At 59.2% G+C, this 19,553-nt stretch overlaps 3 protein-coding genes across 14 annotated transcripts in view; 2 read left to right on the plus strand and 1 right to left on the minus strand.

Annotated features, from left to right (window-relative positions):
• Positions 1-8,946, plus strand: TRMT1 (tRNA methyltransferase 1). Of its 3 annotated transcripts, none has more exons than XM_032625431.1 (17): positions 1-136; positions 360-644; positions 730-785; positions 1,037-1,179; positions 1,345-1,532; positions 3,503-3,618; positions 3,728-3,840; positions 5,895-6,043; positions 6,215-6,301; positions 6,386-6,455; positions 6,551-6,685; positions 6,778-6,863; positions 7,200-7,308; positions 7,395-7,471; positions 8,229-8,348; positions 8,439-8,568; positions 8,768-8,940. In XM_032625431.1, exons 2-17 carry the CDS (start codon positions 385-387, stop codon positions 8,915-8,917), a joined length of 1,989 nt encoding a protein of 662 aa, XP_032481322.1. In that variant the 5' UTR covers positions 1-136; positions 360-384; the 3' UTR covers positions 8,918-8,940. The 3 variants fall into 3 exon arrangements, with proteins under 3 accessions (XP_032481322.1, XP_032481323.1, XP_032481321.1); XM_032625430.1 differs by having other exon boundaries at positions 57-136; positions 441-644; positions 8,768-8,946; XM_032625432.1 differs by having other exon boundaries at positions 55-136; positions 360-785; positions 3,503-3,605.
• The window catches only part of NFIX (nuclear factor I X), a 128,472-nt gene continuing 113,949 nt past the window's right edge, over positions 5,031-19,553 (minus strand). For 5 of the 10 annotated variants that reach the window (XM_032625443.1, XM_032625445.1, XM_032625446.1 and 2 more), the window contains one exon: positions 18,531-18,620. The gene's annotated coding sequence lies outside the window, so the exon portion shown is untranslated. Of the gene's footprint in view, positions 7,113-14,380; positions 18,621-19,553 lie in introns of those variants that run through there. The other 5 variants (XM_032625439.1, XM_032625440.1, XM_032625441.1 and 2 more) reach the window with 2 other exon arrangements.
• On the plus strand, positions 10,307-16,024 carry LYL1 (LYL1 basic helix-loop-helix family member). The gene is made up of 4 exons (XM_032625447.1): positions 10,307-11,134; positions 12,063-12,415; positions 12,499-12,590; positions 13,442-16,024. Exons 2-4 carry the CDS (start codon positions 12,084-12,086, stop codon positions 13,855-13,857), a joined length of 840 nt encoding a protein of 279 aa, XP_032481338.1. The 5' UTR covers positions 10,307-11,134; positions 12,063-12,083; the 3' UTR covers positions 13,858-16,024.

Below are 19,553 nucleotides of genomic sequence, written 5' to 3' on the forward strand. Positions count from 1 at the left end.
CTATAGGTAGCATCAACGATTGACTAAATTCTGTCACATGATCTGCCCTCCCACTGTGCCAACATGGCGGCGCCCAGGTCCTAATCTGGGGAAACGTGCACCGAGACCAATTTGGTTTTCGGTGCTGCAAGAGAAGGTGAGGGGGGGCCTGGGCGACGCGGGGAGGGATCCGGAGCATGGGTGGGCCCGCTCGAGGGCTTCCGGCTTCTCAGGGACAGTCCTCCAAAGACGGGGGGTGGTGTCAATTTACTGAGGTCATAGGGTTTCCTTAGTCCCTACTTTACACTTGTGTAGGCCATCCGGCCAGGAAAGCAGCTCTCTGATGGTTTGGCTATTCTCTCCCCCGCCCTCCGAACTAGGCTTGGCGGGCAGAGGCGCCCGCGGATGTCCCGTGCGAGGATCGTTCTGTGGCTAAGCCTGAGTCTCCGCTCCGCCCGCAGCTTCTCTAGAGCCCGGTTTATGGAGGGGCAGCACCAAGGGCCGCCAAATCCAGCGGCAATGGAGAATGGCACCGAGCCCTGCGGAGAAGAGCGCCCACCTGAGGTTCAGGAGACGACGGTCACTGAGGGGGCCGCCAAGATCGTCTTCCCCAGCGCAAACGAAGTTTTCTACAACCCAGTGCAGGAGTTCAACCGGGACCTGACGTGAGCAGAGTCCGGGGTCAGCTTGGCAGAGGGCAGTGGGTCTATGAGGATGAAGGAGTGTGAGCTGACTCTCCGTCTCCCGCAGATGTGCTGTGATTACCGAGTTTGCTCGCATTCAGCTTGGGGCCAAAGGAATCCAGAGTGAGTAGAGGTCCAGGCTCCTGGTGGGCAGGGGTGTCATGCAGAGCTCTCTCGTTGCCCCGCCCCTTCTCTCCCTTACCTTCCAGAAAGACTCCAGCCGTGTAGCAGGCACTGGGCTCTGCTCCTCTGCCTTTCTCCAGGGACTTTGGGGAAGATTTTCTTCCCTGAATCTCCTGTATTCTGAAGAGTTGGGGGAGGTTTCTCAGATGGCGCTTTGATATCCCCTAACTCGTGCGTCTGGATGGCTGCAGTCAAGGTGCCAGGTGAGAAGGATTTGCAAAAGGTGGTCGTGGACTTGTCGGAGCAAGAGGAGGACAAGGCCGAAGTGAAAGAGGGTGCAAACCTGGCCCCGGGAGACCAGCCTCGAACAGCTGCCGTGCGGGATATCTGCGAGGTGGGGCCTGAACGTGGGAGGTAGCAGCCCTGGAGTCCAGTGGGTGGTAAAAGAAGGAAGGCTCCTGGAGGGGTAGAGCGATAGGAGCTGGGAGGGGGGGCTCCTTGGCGCCCAGCAGAGGATGGAGGCGTGGATGTGAGTGGGGCTCCCTGCTTACTCCAACAGGAAGGCCTGCGAGTGCTGGAAGGCCTGGCAGCCTCCGGCCTGCGTTCCATTCGCTTTGCGCTAGAGGTGCCTGGGCTCCGATCCGTGGTTGCCAATGATGCCTCTGCCCGGGCCGTGGATCTCATGCACCGAAATGTGCAGCTCAACGATGTGGCCCACCTTGTACAGCCCAGCCAGGCGGATGCCCGGTAGGTGCTGGGCAGTAGAGGCTAGCTGCTGGAAGGTGCTTTCTGGAACAGAGGTCCCTGGGGTCAAATCCTGGCTGTGTCATAACCTTGCTCTGTGACCTTGGGAGAGTGGCCTTAGCCTCTTAGAGCCCGAGTTTCCTTGTCTATAAAACAAAGACAGTAGTTTTATAGGGGTTGCTGTATTTTATAGGGGTTACTGATTATACCTGTGTGGCTTGTGCTCGGAGGTGGAAATAAGTACCATTATGGTCTCCATTTTAGACTCAACTTCTTGTACTTCTATTCAGTCAAGTGAACCAGTGTATATCCAGTGCCAGGCACCATTCTTTTTTTAAAAAAATAAATTTATTCATTTATTTTTGGCTGCGTTGGGTCTTCGTTGCTGCGCATGGACTTTCTCTAGTTGCGGTGAGCGGGGGCTACTCTTTGTCATGGCGCACGGGCTTCTCATTGCGGTGGCTTCTTTTGTTGTGGAGCACGAGTTCTAGGCACGCAGGCTTCAGTAGTTGTGTCACGTGGGCCCAGTAGCTGTGGCTCGAGGGCTCTAGAGCACAGGCTTAGTAGTTGTGGCGCACGGGCTTGGTGGCTCCGCAGCATGTGGGATATTCCTGGACCAGGGCTCGAACCCATGTCCTCTGCATTGGCAGGTGGATTCTTAACCACCGCACCACTAGGGAAATCCCCAGGAGCCATTCTGCCTGTCAGGACTGCATCGGTAAACAATACAGACAAAATCCCTGACCTTGTGGAGTGGTCAGCAAACTACAGCCTGCGAGGCCCACAGCCTGTTTTTTTACGGCCTGCCATCTAAGAATGTTTTTCACATTTTTAAAGGTTTAGAAAAAGAAGAATATGTGATAGGGACCATATGTCTCCCAAAAAGCCTAAAATACTTACTACCTGACCCTTTACAGAAAATAAATGAATTTAAAATGTTTGCTTTCTTGACCATATTAGAATCTAATAGGGGGACTTCCCTGGTGGTCCAGTGGCAAAGAATCCACCTCACAACGCAGGGAACGCGGGTTCGATCCCTGGTCAGGGAACTAAGATCCCACATGCCGCGGGGCAACTAAGGCCACGCACCACAACTACTGAGCTCGCGCGCCTCAACTAGAGCCTGCGTGCGACAAACTACAGAGCCCACACGCTCTGCGACCCGCGTGCCACAAGTAGAGGAGAGAAAACACACCACAACTAGAGAGAAGCCCACGCGCCAACGAAGAGCCCGCGTGCCACAACAGAGACCCGACGCAGCCAAAAATAAATAAAAATAAATAAATAGTAAATAAATCTTTTTTTTTTTAAAAAAAGAATCTAATAGGAAACACAGATGATAACCAATAATCATGACAAATAAATAAACTGTGTAGTAAACTAGAGGTGAGAAGTGCTGGAGGCAGGGGTGAAATAACAGGGTATAAGGGATGGACGAAGGAAGGGTTGCAGTTATAAATTACATGGTCAGGAGCATTTGCATTTTCTCACCTGCAAAGAACAACAATAGTTTCAAATCTGTTGAAGATTGTGTGATTAGATGAGTTAATACATTTATAAACCGCTTGAAACAGTGTCAGGTAAATACGTGCTGCATCGGTATTGGCTATTATTATTGCCATCTTGTTTTTCCGTTTTTTTGTTTTTGGGTTTTTTTTTGGCCGCGCTGCATGGCTTATGGGATCTTAGTTCCCCGACCAGGGATTGAACACAGGCCCTCAGCAGTGAAAACACGGAGTCCTAACCACTGGACCGCCAGGGAATTCCCTATTATTATTGCCGCTGTTAGATAGGTAGACAGACCCAAGGAGGAAAAGTTACTATAGTCAGCAGCTGGATAAGCCAGGATCTGAAGCCACGCGGCTGGCCCCCAAGTCCAGGCCCAAACCATCACATTGTATGAGTGAACGTGTGTAGGGGACAGCATGGGTCCCTGGTGCAGGGGGCTGAGGACCTGGCCCTCTCGCTCCTAGGATGCTGATGTACCAGCATCAGAAGGCGTCGGAGCGGTTTGATGTCATTGACCTGGACCCCTATGGCAGCCCCGCCCCCTTCCTGGATGCAGCTGTGCAGGCTGTGAGTGAAGGAGGTGAGGCCAGCCTGATGCAAGGGCGGGGTGGGGATGGGTGGGTGGGGGTTATGTACTGAGCAGGGCTTGGGGTGTTGGAGGGTCCTCACTGCCGGGTCCCTCCCCACAGGGCTGCTGTGTGTGACCTGCACAGACATGGCAGTGCTGGCGGGGAACAGTGGGGAGACATGCTACAGCAAGTACGGGGCCATGGCCCTCAAGAGCCGGGCCTGCCACGAGATGGTGAGGGGCCTCCCGACTCTCCTCCCACCCCCAGACCTGCTTGGCCAGATCCATCCCAGGATTTTGATGACAAGCACGTTCTTTGTTTGTTTTTTTTTAATATTTATCTATTTTTTTGGTTGTGCTGGGTCTTAGTTGCAGCAGGCGGGCTCCTTAGTTGTGGCATGCGAACTCTGAGTTGCGGCACGCATGTGGGATCTAGTTCCCTGACCAGGGATCGACCCCGGGCTTCCTGCATTGGGAGCACGGAGTCTCAGCCACTGTGCCACCAGGGAGGTCCCAACAAGCACGTTCTTTAACCCGCATAGTTCCTGAGAGCATGGCTGCCAAATATGGTCCTTTGGGGGTGGGGTGGGGCAGTAGTTTTGCCCAGGATAAGAGTGGCTGATTACATTATTCTTTCTAGTATTCTCTACTTCAACAACTTTGCGATTTTCTTTTCTTTGTTTTTGTGGGGTTTTTTTTTTTTTTTGCTGCACTGCATGACCTACAGGATCTCAGTTGCCCAACCTGGGATTAAACCCAGGCCATAGCAGTGAAAGCCTGGAATCCTAACCACTAGACCACCAGGGAACTCCCACAAAATTATTATTATTATCTCTAATTTTATGCTTCTTTATTTATTTATTGGCTGCGTTGGGTCTTCATTGCTGCGCGCGGGCTTTCCCTAGTTGCGGCGACCCGGGGCTACTCTTTGTTGTGGTGTGCGGCTTCTTATCGCGGTGGCTTCTCTTGTTGTCAAGCATGGGCTCTAGGCGCGTGGGCTTCAGTAGTTACAGCACACGGGCTCAGTAGTTGCAGCACGCAGGCCCTAGAGTATGCAGGCTTCAGTAGTTGCGGCGTGTGGGCTCAGTAGTTGTGGCACGCGGGCTCTAGAGTGCAGGCTCAGTAGTTGTGGCGCACGGGCTTAGTTGCTCCGCAGCATGTGGGATCCTCCTGGACCAGGGATCAAACCCTTGCCCCCTGCATTGGCAGGCAGATTCTTAACCACTGCGCCATCAGGGTTGTCCACAAAATTATTTATTTATTTATTTTTGCGGTACTTGGCCCTCTCACTGTTGTGGCCTCTCCCGTTGCGGAGCACAGGCTCCGGACGCACAGGCTCAGCGGCCATGGCTCACGGGCCCAGCTGCTCCGCGGCATGTGGGATCTTCCCGGACCAGGGCACGAACCCGTGTCCCCTGCATCGGCAGGCAGACTCTCAGCCACTGTGCCACCAGGGAAACCCACAAAATTATTATTTTTTTTTTTTCACAAAATTATTTTTTAAAGGCAGTTTTTCCAGGTTTGCATTTGGCTCTGGGTTCAGGTCCTAGTTTTGCTGGTGGCTTCGGGCAAGTGACTTCACCTTTTCTGGGCCTCTGTTTTTGCATCTGTGAAATGGGTATGATGATGACCCAGACCCCACCAGGTTGCTATGGGGATTGAAGAAGGTAGGGTTGGCTATGTTGAGGGGCTGGGAAAGGAGAGCTCTTGTCCTCGTTCCTTAAGGACCTTGTTGTCAGGTCAGTCTGGAAAATGCTGCCTCCTTTCCCGTGTCAGAGTCTTACTGCAGCCTCTGGCAAGGAGAAGGCCCCAGTAGTTCGCAGCACCCAGTATCCTGCCCAGAGGAATGCAGGTCCTTGTGCCACATCACACAGCATGGGGCATGCTGAGAATGCTAGTTGGAAGAGGTTTGGTTTACTGGGCCTGTGCTTTCCTTAATCTTTTTTTGCGGGGGGGGGAGGGCCGTGCTGCACAGCATGTGGGATCTTAGTTCCCCGACCAGGGATGGAACCCATGCCTACCGCACTGGGAGCGTGGAGTCTTAACCACTGGACCGCCAGGGAAGTCCCTTCCTTAATCATTTAGTGCCAGGGCCTTAAAGAGACAGACTGGTGTGATTTCATAGATGAGGGAACTGAGGCTCTCACTTGCCAAGGGTCACTCAGGGCTGGGCTGAGAACCCGGGGAGCCGGCCCTGACCCTGTACTTGCGACCACCTTGTGTGGCTCCCTGTAGGGGAGGTGGCAGTGGGGGCAGGACTGATGGCTGGCACCCATCCCCCACGCCAGGCCCTGAGGATTGTCCTACACAGCCTGGACCTCCACGCCAACTGCTACCAGCGCTTTGTGGTGCCCCTGCTGAGCATCAGCGCTGACTTCTACGTGCGCATTTTTGTCCGTGTCTTCACCGGCCAGGCCAAGGTCAAGGCCTCGGCCAGGTTAGCCTGGGGCAGGGAAGGGTGATGGATGAGGGAGGAAACGGGGCCTTTCCCGGGGCGGGGGGAGGGAAGGCTGCCCTGGGGAGCCCAGAGGGGACCCAGTCAGCCTGAGGGAAGAGTTGGGGTGTGGTGGCAATTCTAGGAATTGGTGGCCACCCTGGTCTCCCACAGCAAGCAGGCGCTGGTGTTCCAGTGTGTGGGCTGCGGGTCGTTCCACCTCCAGCGCCTTGGCAAAGCTTCAGGAGCCTCCGGTGGCCGGTGAGCAAGGGTGAGCTGGGGAGGAAGGTGAAGGGGGCATCCCAGCCAGGGTCACCACCCCCGACCTCACCCCTCTCTGTGCAGGGTCAAGTTCTCTGCAGCCTGCGGCCCCCCTGTGGCCCCAGAGTGTGAGCACTGTGGGCAGCGACACCAGGTGGGGCTGGGTGGGGGTGCGGGGGGAAAGGCCAGGGGGAGGCGGGGGTCCTGGCTGTCCTGATCCCTGCTTATCTGGTCCCTGTGTGTCCATAGCTTGGTGGCCCCATGTGGGCAGAGCCCCTCCACGACCTAGACTTCGTGGGCCGTGTCCTAGAGGCTGTGAGCGCCAACCCTGGCCGCTTCCACACCGCTGAGCGGATCCGTGGGGTCCTGAGCGTCGTCGCTGAGGTGGGGGCCGCGCCGTGACCGGGAGGAGGCTCCGCTGGTGCCCGGCCATCCTTCCTCGGTCCGCCCCACACCCACCCCGTCCTCTCTCGCAGGAGCTCCTGGATGTACCTCTCTACTACACGCTGGACCAGCTGAGCAGCGCCATCCACTGTAGCACGCCCAGGCTCCTGCAGCTGAGGTGAGGCCGGGCCCGGGGTGGAGCCTCTGCCTGACCCCTGGGTGCCCTTGGGCAAGTCGGGTCCCTCTTGGACTGGAGTCCCCTATAAAATGGAGATCAAACATAACCCCGGTGTAGGGCTTCTCATGCACAAGAGCTTAGAACAGCTCTTGGAAGCCATGAGCCCTGGCCACGGGGATAGTCTTACCGTTAAGGTGGTTGGCATTACGCAGGCAATGTAGTCACCAGGAGGTGTCCGGCCACGCCAGTCTGTGAAACAAGGGTCACACTCACAGGTCAGCACCGACTTTGGGGTCCAGCCTTCCCCTCCCTCTCACAATCCCTCCCGCTCCCCAGGTCTGCCCTCCTCCATGCTGGCTTCCGGGTCTCCCTCTCCCACGCCTGTAAGAATGCCGTGAAGACGGACGCCCCCTCCTCGGCCCTCTGGGACATCATGCGCTGCTGGGTGAGGCCAGGCCTGACCAGACGGAATTGGGAAGGCAGGGGATGGTCAGTGCCAGCATCCTCTGACCTCTGACCTTTGCCTCCCAGGAGAAGGAGTGTCCGGTGAAACGGGAGCGCCTGTCGGAGACCAGTCCGGCATTCCGCATTCTCAGTGTGGAGCCCAGGTAGGGGCATGGCACGGATACGGCTGCCCGCAGGCACGGGAAGCAGACGACACAGACCCTTCTCCTCACAGACACACGCTCATTCTTGAAGTGAGATCCAGAATCCATCCACCTCTCTCCCTCCCCTTCTGCCCTCACCCTATTCTGGCCCCAGTACTGCTCACCTGGACCAGTGCAGTGGCCTTCACCCTGGTCCCCCAGCTCTCCTCCCCCCGCATTCTGTTCCCCCCGCAGCGGCCAGAGGGCACCTGTGAGCACAAGTCAGATCCCGTCCCTCCTCTGCTCAGAACCCTCCGTGGCTCCCACCTGACTCACTAGAAACAGTTCTATCTGCAGGCCCTGCACCATCTCCCCCTCACCTCCCTGCCCTCATTCGTCCACCTCCACCACCCCCAACTCCACACTGGCCTCCTCACCCAAACTCACCAGGCACAGCCCCTCCTCAGGGCCTCTGCATGGCTCCCAGACTCCCCAAAACTCTTAATCTCATGCCCTCACACGTTATAGTTTGCTGATTTCTGATTTGCCCCATTGCTTGCCTGTCTTGTGCATTAGAATGTCAGCTTTACCGGCAGCAGACTTTAGGCACACCGTAGGCACTTGATAAATGTTTATTAAATGAATGATAGAAACCTGACGTCTGCAGACACAGTTTTCCCAAAGCACGTCGAGCTGCACTGAGGTGGGCAGGCGGCCTGGGTGGTGTGTGCCCGCCTGCCTGGTAGGTGCCCTTCAGCCCCCACCCTCATTTCCCTAGGCTGCAGGCCAACTTCACCATCCGGGACGATGCCAACCCCAGCTCCCGCCAGCGAGGACTCAAGCGCTTCCAGGCCAACCCCGAGGCCAACTGGGGTCCCCGGCCCCGCGCCCGGCCACGGTGAGTGAGAGTGGGATGGGGGTGGGGCTTGGCTGGGGGGAGTGGGCACGGAGGCCAGACGGAGCCTCCGCTACTCATCTCCCTACGCAGAGGCAAGGCGGCAGGCGAAGCTGTGGAAGAGAGACGCAAGCTGCTCCAAAATAAGCGAAAGGAGCCGGATGAGGACCTGGCCCAGCGGGCTGCCCATCTCAAGACATTTCCCTGCAAGAGGTTCAAGGAGGTGAGGTGCCCCCCAGCCCCCACTGAAGCACACATGGGTTCGCCTCCCGGCAACAGGGCTGGGCCAATGGGCAGGCAGGGCTGGGAGAACTGGGGCCAGGCAAGTGTGTGGGAGTGAGCTCCCCATCCAGGGAGGGAACCCAGCAGAGGCTGCTGAGCTCCGGGCCAGGGTTCATTCACACCCATCATACTCCCACCAGGGCACCTGCCAGCGTGGGGAGCAGTGCTGCTACTCGCATAGCCCCCTGATGCCCAAGGCCACTGCTGAAGCCACCCCCACTGACTGTCCAGAGGCCCCCGATCAGAACCCCCTTGGGCCTGGGGCTGCTGCTGGTCCAGGCGAAGACTGAGCCAATAAAGACTTTTCACCTTCCCCTGACTGTCATTTGTCTGAATGGGGAGGCTGCCTGTGGTGTGTCTGTCCATCTGCTGGAGGGGCTCTGTCCATCTCTTCAGCTGCTTGTCTGGGGTCTGTTCCTCTGTCCATCTGTTTTAACTCCCTTGGGGAGCTCTGTGCACCTGGGCTGTGTTTGTCCCTGCCCGAATGAAGTGTTGTCATTGTTTCTGACGGGAGTGTTCTGTCTGTATCGGAGAGGTGGGGAGCTGATCGTCTTCCCGCAAGGTGTTTAGCCACCCATTTGCTGGCGCCTGCCGTTCCCGAGGTGGCCACGGGGCGGCAGCCGTGCGCTCACGCCCGCAGGGACCTTTACCCCCTTCCCCTTCCTCCCACCCTCCCAGCGTGGGCGCGCCCCCTGGACGCAGGCACGCGCGCAGGCTGGTATTCTAGACCCCGCGCCCGCTTATGGACTCGCGCCCCCGCCGCCGCCACCTCGCCGACTGGTTTCTCTGGCCCAGTTCCCGCCAGGGCCCCGGTGGCGGAAGCCGGACCGGAACCAGGCGCCTCATGCATCCGCTCCGGACCAGGTGCTTCCTGCCCTGCGGCCCCTCGGGCTCGCACACTGAGGCACCCGGCAGCCTGCTGCAACCCCTCCCCCCCAGGGCAGCGGCGGGTGGCAGCGTTAACGAAGAGGCCTGGGGCAGAATCCCCACCCTGCCACGTGGTAGCTGTGGGACCCTGCAGGCGCCCTTTACCTTGTTTCATCCCCATATGTAAAATGAACCTAATTCCAGAACCCACCCTGTAGGGATACCAGAGTTAACTCGTATGTTTAGAACTGTACCCTTGCTTCCCTGGGGCAGTAGGAAGGTTGCTTGTGGGGTCCTGGGCTTCACCTGATTCCTGAGTGGGGGGGGCGATAGTTCGGTGCTGGGGGGCAGCTGAGGGCCTGCCTGGGGCTCCTGCAGTCACCCAGATACGCACTGGGCAAAGGACGACTGACCCGGTGGGAGGTTGCTGGGGATAAGGGACAGTGTTATGTTGACAGTGTCACTGCTTACGTTGTGGTACCCAGCACCCCTCCCTTTGTGAGGCCCAGCAGGAACTTGAGCTTTACCGCCATTCCGAGATATTTACCCAATGCCTCTTTATCACTGTCCACCCTGAAGTGGCCCCCACTGTGGGATGGGGGCCAAGGACCTCTGAGTTGGGGCTATGTGATCCTGTGATGTGGAGGCCCAGGATTGTGGGGGCCTGCTGGGGAGGAACCTATTAGAAGGTTCTGCCAGCTCTGGCATGGGAGGAAATCTCCCCCAGCTGTGGCACTTCCCCTCACCCTCCTGGGCCTGGAAAGGTGGTGTGGATAGTGCATGGTGGGGGCGGGGGGGCAAGACACCTGCCTAGGCTGGACACCCAAGGCCAAACTGTCAGAACTGCCCTCCAGTCAGTGCCCCACTCCAGGGTGGGGCTGGCAGAAAGGCGGGGAGGCACTCTGTAGAAAGAGGAACCAGGCAGGGTGAGGAGAGGAGAAGGGGGCCCCTGGGTCACGAGGCCCCAGCAGGGCCGGAAAGAGCTCTCCTCCACCCCCATCAGCACGGACACAGCAAGGGGTATTCAAAGCTGGAGGAGAGACCCAAGTGACATAGGGACCACTGCATCCATCCCTGCCTCAGTGTCCCTTCTGCATGCAACTGGGCACCTCACTCCTAGGGGTGTGCACCCTGGCTGGGATCCTTCAGTGCCTGGGGGGATGGAGGGTGAGGCCTTGAGGGGTGACAGTCAGTCCTGCATGTGCCGGCTGGGGGCGGGGACTTGAGGCCCGCGCTAGGAGATCCCCGCCCGCTGGTTTCCTCCGGGGTCAGCCCGGCTCCTTATCAGGCGCGGCCAGGCAGCCAGGCCCTTATCTGCACTGGCCCAGCATCCTCCGGCCGCTGCGCCAGGGGTGAGAGGGAGGAAACCCGGCCGCCAGGGGCGGGGAGAGGGCAGGCGGCCCGGAGCTGCTCACTTTCCCTGGAGGGACCTACCCTGTTGCCGCCGCCGCCGCGGTGGCCCTTGGGAGCCAAGGAAGCGGGGCGGCCTGATGCTGCGGCCCAGACAGGGCCTCCGGCTGCCAGCAGCACGGAGCGCAGGGGCCCGAGTGGGCGGCGGTGCCTTGCCTGAAGTCGGAACCACATCCTGGACCTGAAGGACAGAGTCACGGCCATCAGCAGGCATCCGGAGCAGTGCTGGGGTAAGGGTGGCGTGGGCCTGAAATTGGGGGATCCCGGACCCTACGACATTCATTCATTCGTTCCTTCCTTCATTCATCTAGGGGGCCCACTAAGTGAGAGACCAGGCCTAGCTAGGGAAGACAGGGCAGGGGGGCCAGGAATCCCAGACACTGCTGGGACACGCCAGGCCATGAGGCCACGAGTGACCAGGGATGTGGAAGCAGGGTGCAAAGGGGTGGATACTGATGGGGGGTGGGGAGGACACAAGAGCCAGAGGGAGGATTAGGGCATGACTCTGTGCTGGGCAGTAGGGTTAGCATCTGGAGTCAGTGTCAGCAGTGGGGTCACAGGGTTCGTAAAGGGGACATTTTCAGCGGGTGGGGGCGTGGTCACTGGAGTGATTATGGAGGACTTTCAGAGTCTGACATGGAGACAATGGGAAGAGCCTCAGGGTTATAGCTGAGGGCCACATGGTCAGCCAGGGGGCAGTGGTCAGTGAAGGGTCAGTCAATCGTGGAGGGATTCCAAGGTCCATGGTGTCAATGAAGGGTCTTGGGATCAGATCTGAGGGTTACAGGGGCACCCTGTGGTCAAAGGGTCCATCATGGGTTCCCTGCCTTGCCCTTCCCTCCAGGCTCCAGGCGAGAGGGGATTCTGGAAGAAGGGAAATTGGCTCAGGGGCTCTACAACTAAGGCCTCATGGGTCACAGACAGCTCAGAAGCAGCATTCCTGAGCTCAGTGCTGCCCAGAACCTCAGTGGGCACCTCCTGTCCTTGTGTTGGCCCCCCTCCCATGTCCTGGTAGTTTCTGGGCCCACCCTGCACCTGTCTTTGCCCACTGAACTGCCACCCCCCTCCAGTCTTCTTCCCATTTGAGGGCTCTGTTGGGCTAAGGGTGGGGGGTGGCTTCTGATTCCCCCCTCCCCGCTGGCTTCCTTCCTCCCACAGGTGAGCACCCCCTCGGGGTCCATGTGCCCGCCCGAGGCCCAGGCAGAGGTGGGCCCCACCATGACCGAGAAGGCCAAGATGGTGTGTGCCCCCAGCCCAGTGCCTGCCCCGCCCCCAAAGCCTGCCTCGCCTGGGCCCCCAAAGGCGGAGGAGATGGGCCACAGAGGCTCCTCGCCACCCAGGCTGCCCCCTGGCGTGCCAGTGATCAGCCTGGGCCACACCAGGCCCCCAGGGGCAGCCATGGCCACCACGGAACTAAGCACCCTCCGTCCCCCGCTGCTGCAACTCTCCACCCTGGGAACCGCCCCAGCGCCCCTGGCCCTGCATTACCACCCTCACCCCTTCCTCAACAGGTCAGTGGGGGACTGGGGCCTGGGGGGAATCCGGGGTCAGGGTCCTTACCCACAAGGCATTAGTGACCCACGACCCCTTACAGCCTCTACATTGGGCCGGCAGGACCTTTCAGCACCTTCCCTAGCAGCCGGCTGAAGCGGAGACCAAGCCATTGTGAGCTGGAGCTGGCTGAGGGTGAGTATGGGTTTGTGTTCGCCCAGCCATCTCTGCTGGGGCCCACGTCTGTCACGTAGCCGTCCACAGGGCAAGGTTATGTGACATCGCACGCAGACATACACAGGACAGCCCACACAGGGCCTCAGTACTCGGGCAGGTTACACCCACGTGCAAAACCCCAGACAAATGACCGGTTCCACACAAGCACAGCCACCCAATGAGCCACAAAGAGTCGCGGCAAGACACAGCGTGGCACGGGGGCTTCAAAACGACAGCCACGCACATGCGCAGGCACACAGAAAACAGCCACAGGACAGCAACCATCCAAGAGACAGCCACACGAGAGAGAGAGAGCCACAGGACCGCAACCACAGCCACTGAGGTCCATGGCCACACAGGAATTAGCCACACAAGCACAACCGCACGGCAATGATCACACACCACAGCCATTTAGATATACCAGGAGTTCACAAGGCCACCTGAGACACGAACGGCACCACAATCACTGGGAGAGAAACTCTCAGAATGAGAATGAGAACCATAGGGACAGCTCCCCGGACCGACAGCCACATTCCCTGGAGAATTTCAGCCCTTAACATCAAGGTGTAGACAGAGGTACAGAAGGCTTCAGTTGTCTGCAGCCTGGGCCTGTGATAGTCCTTGCCTAGGCAGCTTAGAGGTGGGGCTGCGGGGGGCTGCTAACTGGCAGGAGCGCTACACGTGGATCCTACGTGTGTATCCCTTGGGTGGAGAAAGGCCCAGCTCCCCGCCGGGGCTGAAGTTCCATGAGGGTGCTGGGAGCCTGGGAGCAGGTGGGGGTGCCTGCCTCCCCCGGGCCATGGCGCCAACCGTGCCACTCCTGTCCTCAGGGCACCAGCCCCAGAAGGTGGCCCGGCGCGTGTTCACCAACAGTCGGGAGCGCTGGCGGCAGCAGAACGTGAACGGCGCCTTCGCCGAGCTCAGGAAACTGCTGCCAACGCACCCGCCCGACCGGAAGCTGAGCAAGAACGAGGTGCTCCGCCTGGCCATGAAATACATTGGCTTCCTGGTGCGGCTGCTGCGCGACCAGGCAGCGGCTCTGGCCGCAGGCTCCGCCCCTCCAGGGCCCCGCAAACGGCCGGCGCACCGAGCCCTGGACGACGGCGCCCGCCGCGGGCCTTGTCGCAGGGCCGAGGTGGTGGCGCGCCCGCAGCCCGCGCCCCCAGGCGGCCCCGATGGCAGCCCCGGTGGGGCGGGCCGACCCATCAAGACAGAAAAAGCGGCTGTGAGTCCGGAGGTGCGATGACCTCCACGGTGTCGCCTCTGAGCCGAAGGGCACTGGGAACTCAGCCCAGGGCCGTCCAGGAAGGGGCGGACGACGCTCAGCGCCTGCCCTGGAGATAACTCCCCCGAAGAAGGACCAGTGAAGAGTCCCCTACAGGGGAAAGGGCCCGGGGGTCTGGAAGGGCGACCGTCGCCCCCAGGGGCCCTGCAGACCCTTTTATCGCCCACCGCCCGCTGGAAGTGGCCTTGTCCGCGTACCCCTCCCGGGGGAGAGACCCGGGAACCAACACGTCAGAGCGGTCATCGGACCCAAGTGGTGCCGCATTTTTACGTGCTGGGGTCACCGAGGGAGGTGGGGAGGGACCGGAGAGCCTACTCCTTTCTCACCGGCGCCCCCTCCCGGAGACCAAGAGATACGCGCTCCTCGACGGTGGCGGCCGCCGGCCTGGCGGGAGGAGAGAGGCGCAGAATCCATGCGGCGGCCCCACCCCACCGATCCCCCGAAACTCTCCCGCACGATCGCGTTAGCGAAGGCTCAGGCGCTCTTGCTTTTGTTTTTCTTTATTTCTTTATTTCACATACACATTAGCCATTCAATGGAGAAGCCGGAGAGAGTCAGGCAAAGATGGTATAACAGAAGCGCAGTGACGGGGGCGGGGTGGGGTGGGGCGGGGCGGAGAGGGAACGTACGGGCTGGCTGCCTACTTGCATTCCGCTAGGACACTGAAAACCCAGAAAACAAAACAGACAGTAAACTACCCTTGTTTCTTATGTATCTCAGTGCAGAGACGGGGGTGGAGGGCAGAGAGGGGGAGACCAGGCTGAAGGAAGAGGAGCGGAGGGACGGGGACGCTAAGGGGGAAGCACACCAAATCCATTAGTACTATATATAGAGATACTCGTATATACTGCGTTTCTTAGCCTAAGAAGAAACTTGTTTGACGGGACGGGCGGCCTTTGCGGTCCGCGATGCTGGTGCTGGTCGGGCGCACGGATCTCCCGGGGCCGAAGCGGGGCTGGCCCAGGCTGGCTTGCGGGGGGAGGGGGGCGCCCCAAGGGTGGGTGGGGGGGAGCAGAGGCGGGGCTGGGGTGCCCCTCGGGCTCTCGATTGGGGGACGTAAGTTCTCGTGACTTTATTGCTCCTTTATTTTCTCTCGTGTGTGTGTGTGGGGGGGGGGGGTGTCCGTTCAGCACGGTCGGGGTGGGGAAGTGGTGGGTCGTCTGAGCCACCCGGCCCCTCTGGGACCCAGAGCGCGGCGTCCGCTCCGCCAGCACGGGGGTGAGAACAAGGCACTAGGTCGGCCGGCCAGCGCGGGGGCGGGTGTGTAAGGCAGTCGACGGGGTTGGTTGCAGGGTAGGATGGGGCTGTGTGCGGGGCCGTGTGCGTGCGTGCGTGCGTGCGCGGGCCTGGGCGAATCGACCTGTCAGCTTGGCTGGTCCTGTCCTGGAGCGTCGAGCCTTCCCCGTACTCCCCGGAGGGTGACCGGGGTGGGGGTGGGAGGGTGATGTTGAGTCGCGGGCGCCAGGGAAGCGGTGGGGGGCGGGGGAGGGGAGAAACTACCAACTTGCTGAGCGCGCTCCTGATAATGCTGGTGAGGGTCAAGTTGGCGTCTGGCTCAAAGAAGGACGCTCGGGTTGGAGAGGGAGGGAGGGGACGTTTGTTCGTTGGCATTGACCTCTGCGGGGGAGGGGCTGGGGACCCGCCGCCGCGCCCCCGGGCCCGGACGGGGATGGGGCGAGGAGGGGGCGCTGGGCCCCGGGGAGGGGGCGCCCGGGGAGACCCGCGGCCAGAGCAGCCCGCCGCCGGGCGCACGCCGCTGTCCCGTTCCGTTAAACTCAACAAAGAAGGGATATGCGTGTTCCTAACAAGTGCAGGATATTTAATTGATTCATAAACTTATGTATAATAGTTTGTGGGTTTTTTAAAACGTACTTTATAATGTAAGAAGCACCAGGGTTTTTATGTTGAATTATCTTTAAAATAATTTTCTCTCGTCCTTTTCCTTTTTGATCTTGTGTTGGTTTTTTAATGTCGAGGTGTTGTTTTTTTTATTTTTCAATTCTAAAATGTGAACGTTTCCTTCAGCCCTCCCACCGAAACCGAGAACGAACGACGAAACAAATAAAAACCCCAGATCATCCTCGTCAACGCAGGAAAACGACTTAAAAAAAAAAAAAGAAAAAAAGAACAAAAAAAAAAAAAAAAAGGAAAAAACACTCAGCTTTCGTTACCCCCGCACAAGGCGGGGCAGGCCCGGTTCTTTTAGCGTCCCCAGAGCCGCGAGGACATTACAACAAAAATAGAATTTTTTTTTCTTAATCTCTTAACATACAAAGATAGGAAAACTCTCTGATGCATTGCACTTGGTTCAATGAAAAAAAAAAAAAGTTCATTTCCCCCATATATATTTTTTGTGGGTTTTTTCTCTTCTAACACGTCCCCACATCTCCTGTCGCCCTCGTCGCCCCTCGCCTGCCCCTCACAACAACACTTAGGAAAGGAGCGGCCCCCAACCCCCGTGCCCACCCCGGCAGCCCTGCAGGGCGCGCTCCCGCCCCGGCCCAGCTGGCCTGCAGCTTCCGACCTCGCCTGGGCGGGCGCCCCGCAGACCCCCGCCCCCGAGGACCCACCGCGCCCGCGGCCCCGATTGTCTTCGAGGGAAGGGGCGTGTGCGGCCGGGCAGGGGGGCAGGGGTCCCTTCTGCTCCCCTCTCAGCTCTGACCCTGTTTAGCCAACCAAACTGAAAAATCATTGCACTTTGACCGCGCGTCACGCCCGGCCCACCCGGCCCCCCACCCCCCGCCCTACTCCCCACGACCCCCAGGCTTCCGCGGATTCCCCTATCCCCTGCTTCTCAGACCCGGTCCTCCTCGAGGGCTACACGCGGATGCGGGAGGGGCTTCGCTCAACTTCCAACAAAAGCCACCCCTGGGGCCAGCCACCTTGTGGCTTCCAGCTGGGGAGGCGGCACCACTCAAGCTGGCCCCTTTTGCCCCAGGTAAGAGCTCTCCTCTCCTCTCCAGCCACCTCCCTCCCCTCCTTCCCTCCCTTTGCTTGGGGCCACAGCCTCACAAACTAGATTCACAATAAATAAAGCCCATAACCCACCCCTGTGTGGTGCAACGTTGGGTTGATTGACTTTCAGAGGATCCTGACCTGTGCTTTGTGTTTTCATACAGTTAAGAAGGAGAGAGAAAGAGAGAGAGAGAGGCACAAGGACTCCAGAAGGGGGCCAAGATGCAGGGAGGAGGGAGTAAGGCACAGAAAGACAAGCCAGAGGGGCCAAGTCACACCCTGGAGGCGGGCTGGGCGTGCTGTTTGCTCCCCTCCCTCCCAGGGGGGCTTCTGAAGACCCTCTGGACAGGCCCCCAACCATCCCTTGGGGGAGGAGGGGGCTGTGGTGGTGGTGGTGGGGGAGAGCTACTTCTTGTGGTGTGTTACCAAATTGTTCCCAAGTTGCTCAAATGGAGGAGTTCCCAATTGCAACAGCAAAAAGACCGAAACAATGAATGCCCCACCCCTAAATAAAGAGTAAAGACATTACAGCTGAAATCCAGAGAGAAGTGGCCGTGGGGGTGGCGTGGGGGAAAGGGGAGGCAGAGAAAGCTCCAAAACACTTCTGAAAAAGGACGACACCCAACACCCTCCAAAGGAACTGAAAGTCGGCAAGCAGGACGCCTACCTAGCGCGGGTGGCGGTTTAGCCAACGGCAGCGGCGGCTGCCTCGTCCTCCTCGCTCGACTCCGGGGTCCCCTTTCTGCTCCACTCTCCGGCCCGGCCACAGCAGGGCTGTCTGCGTAGGGGCAGGGGCAGGGACCGATGGGGCGGAGCGAGGGCACCTGCATGCGGGGCTGGGGTGTGGGGGCAACCTGGGGCCCACCTCCCCTCACTTGTAGCATGTCAGGACGGTGACCTTCCTGGCCTGCCTTGGGAGAGAGGGAAGAGGGGACCTGTCCCAGGCTGGGATGGGCTGTCTAGAGCATTCCGACCTTTTCCTATGGACTGTACAGAGGGGTTTGGGGCCCGGGGAACTGCCCCTGCAGCTCAGGGTCGGGTGGTAGAACAACCTCCATTCTGGGAGCACAAAACTAGCTCCGGGAGATGCCCCCTGCCCAGCCGGGGTTGGGGGGCTTCTAGCCCGAGGGCGGGGCAGAGGGACATCGCGAGGCTACCCTGCCTCACCCGGTCCAGAGCAGCTGGGGGAAGAAGCCAGAGGCAAAGGCAGTGAGGGAGGGAGGGGGTGGAGTCTGGAGGGGAGAGCCCTCTGGATCTGCACCCCATCATCTTTACAAGCTGGTCCTCTGAGCTCCCTAGTGAAGCTCCGGCCCTAGTCGAGGGTGGGGTTCCCCTGGGAAGGGTGAGGGTGGGGGACAGGCCCCTTCAGAATTGTGCTGGTTGCTTTGTTTGGGGATTTTGCTCCTTCCCCAGAAGGCCGGGACGGGGTATGGGGGGAGGAAGGCAGTTCTGCATCCTTTCTTTCTGTCCTGTACTTGACAGAGTCCGTTTTGCATGTTTCTTTCTGCTTGGCTGCTGGTGCACAGCTCCACCGAGACCTCTTCTGAGGCTCTCCGAGAACTGAGCTGCTTCTGGGGGCCTGCAGGGGTCCCCGGGCTGGAGGAGAGAAGGGCTGAGTGGCTGACGACGTCTAATTTTTGCTTTTCGGTGGGGCTGGGCTGGGCTGGGGGATTTTTTTCCACGTCTCAAAATTTCTTCTCCCCCCTTTTGAGGAACCTCTTCTTTTCATTTTGCCATTTCTTTTGTTGATCTTATCAGAGGAACCAGGACTGAAATGGGACGAAAAAAGAGGCGATATTGAGAAGAGCAGGGGCAGGTCCCTTCTTGCTCCCACCTGGTCCTGTGACTCCAGGCTGGTTCCTGAGGCCCCTGGAGGGTCCAGCTCCAGCAGAGCCAAGGAACCAACACCTCATGCAGAGGTACATCCCCACTCTGTCGGTCCCTCCTGTGGGGATCCTGACCCCCTAAGAGACCCTGCCTCCGGTGCTGGAGTCCAGCTGGCCTTCTCGTGGGTACCGTGCCCAGCGGGTGAATCCCCGTGGCTGGCACTGGCACAAGCACAGACCTGGGATCTGCCCACGTTTCCAATTGTTTAGGTTTTTGTGTGGGTCCTGGAGGGTGGGGGAGGATGCCAGGCTACAGCTTTTGTCCCCAGAGGGGTTTGGGGAATGGCGTGGGGGGTAGCCCAGCTTCTTGCTGAGTTTTCTTTCTGTCTCTTTGGATTAAAAGCAGAAATTCCCATCTGCATAGCTCAGCTAAGGTCCCACAGCCTGAAAGTCTGGGGAGGGGTGGGTACCACATGGCTTCAGTCCCTAGCAGTACCAGGCCTGGGGGAAGGGATCAGTAGCCCAGTGGGCTTGATCTTCTACCCTCCTGGGCGCCACGCCCTGTGGAAGACCTGAGGCTCCCTCGCGTGGGCATCGCTTCCCTCAGGGTGCCAGCAGGGGGCGCCGCCTTCCCACAAACAGGCTCTGGCAGCCACTCAGTACAAAACACACCTAGGGTGGACCCCTGGGAACTGGGCTGCCTGGCAGAACCCTCCACAAAAGGCTCTGGCCCCACCTCATGGCCAAGGGGCGGGGCAGGGGGGTTCTCCTCTATGGTCTACAGTGCCTGGGTATGTCTGGTGGTACCCTCGGGGCAAAATGGTGGTGGGTGGTCCCTGAAAATGCATCTTGGGGCCTCTCTCCGGCTCAGGGTCA

The sequence above is a fragment of the Phocoena sinus genome, chromosome 3 (assembly GCF_008692025.1).
Source record: "Phocoena sinus isolate mPhoSin1 chromosome 3, mPhoSin1.pri, whole genome shotgun sequence".
NCBI lineage: Eukaryota > Metazoa > Chordata > Mammalia > Artiodactyla > Phocoenidae > Phocoena > Phocoena sinus.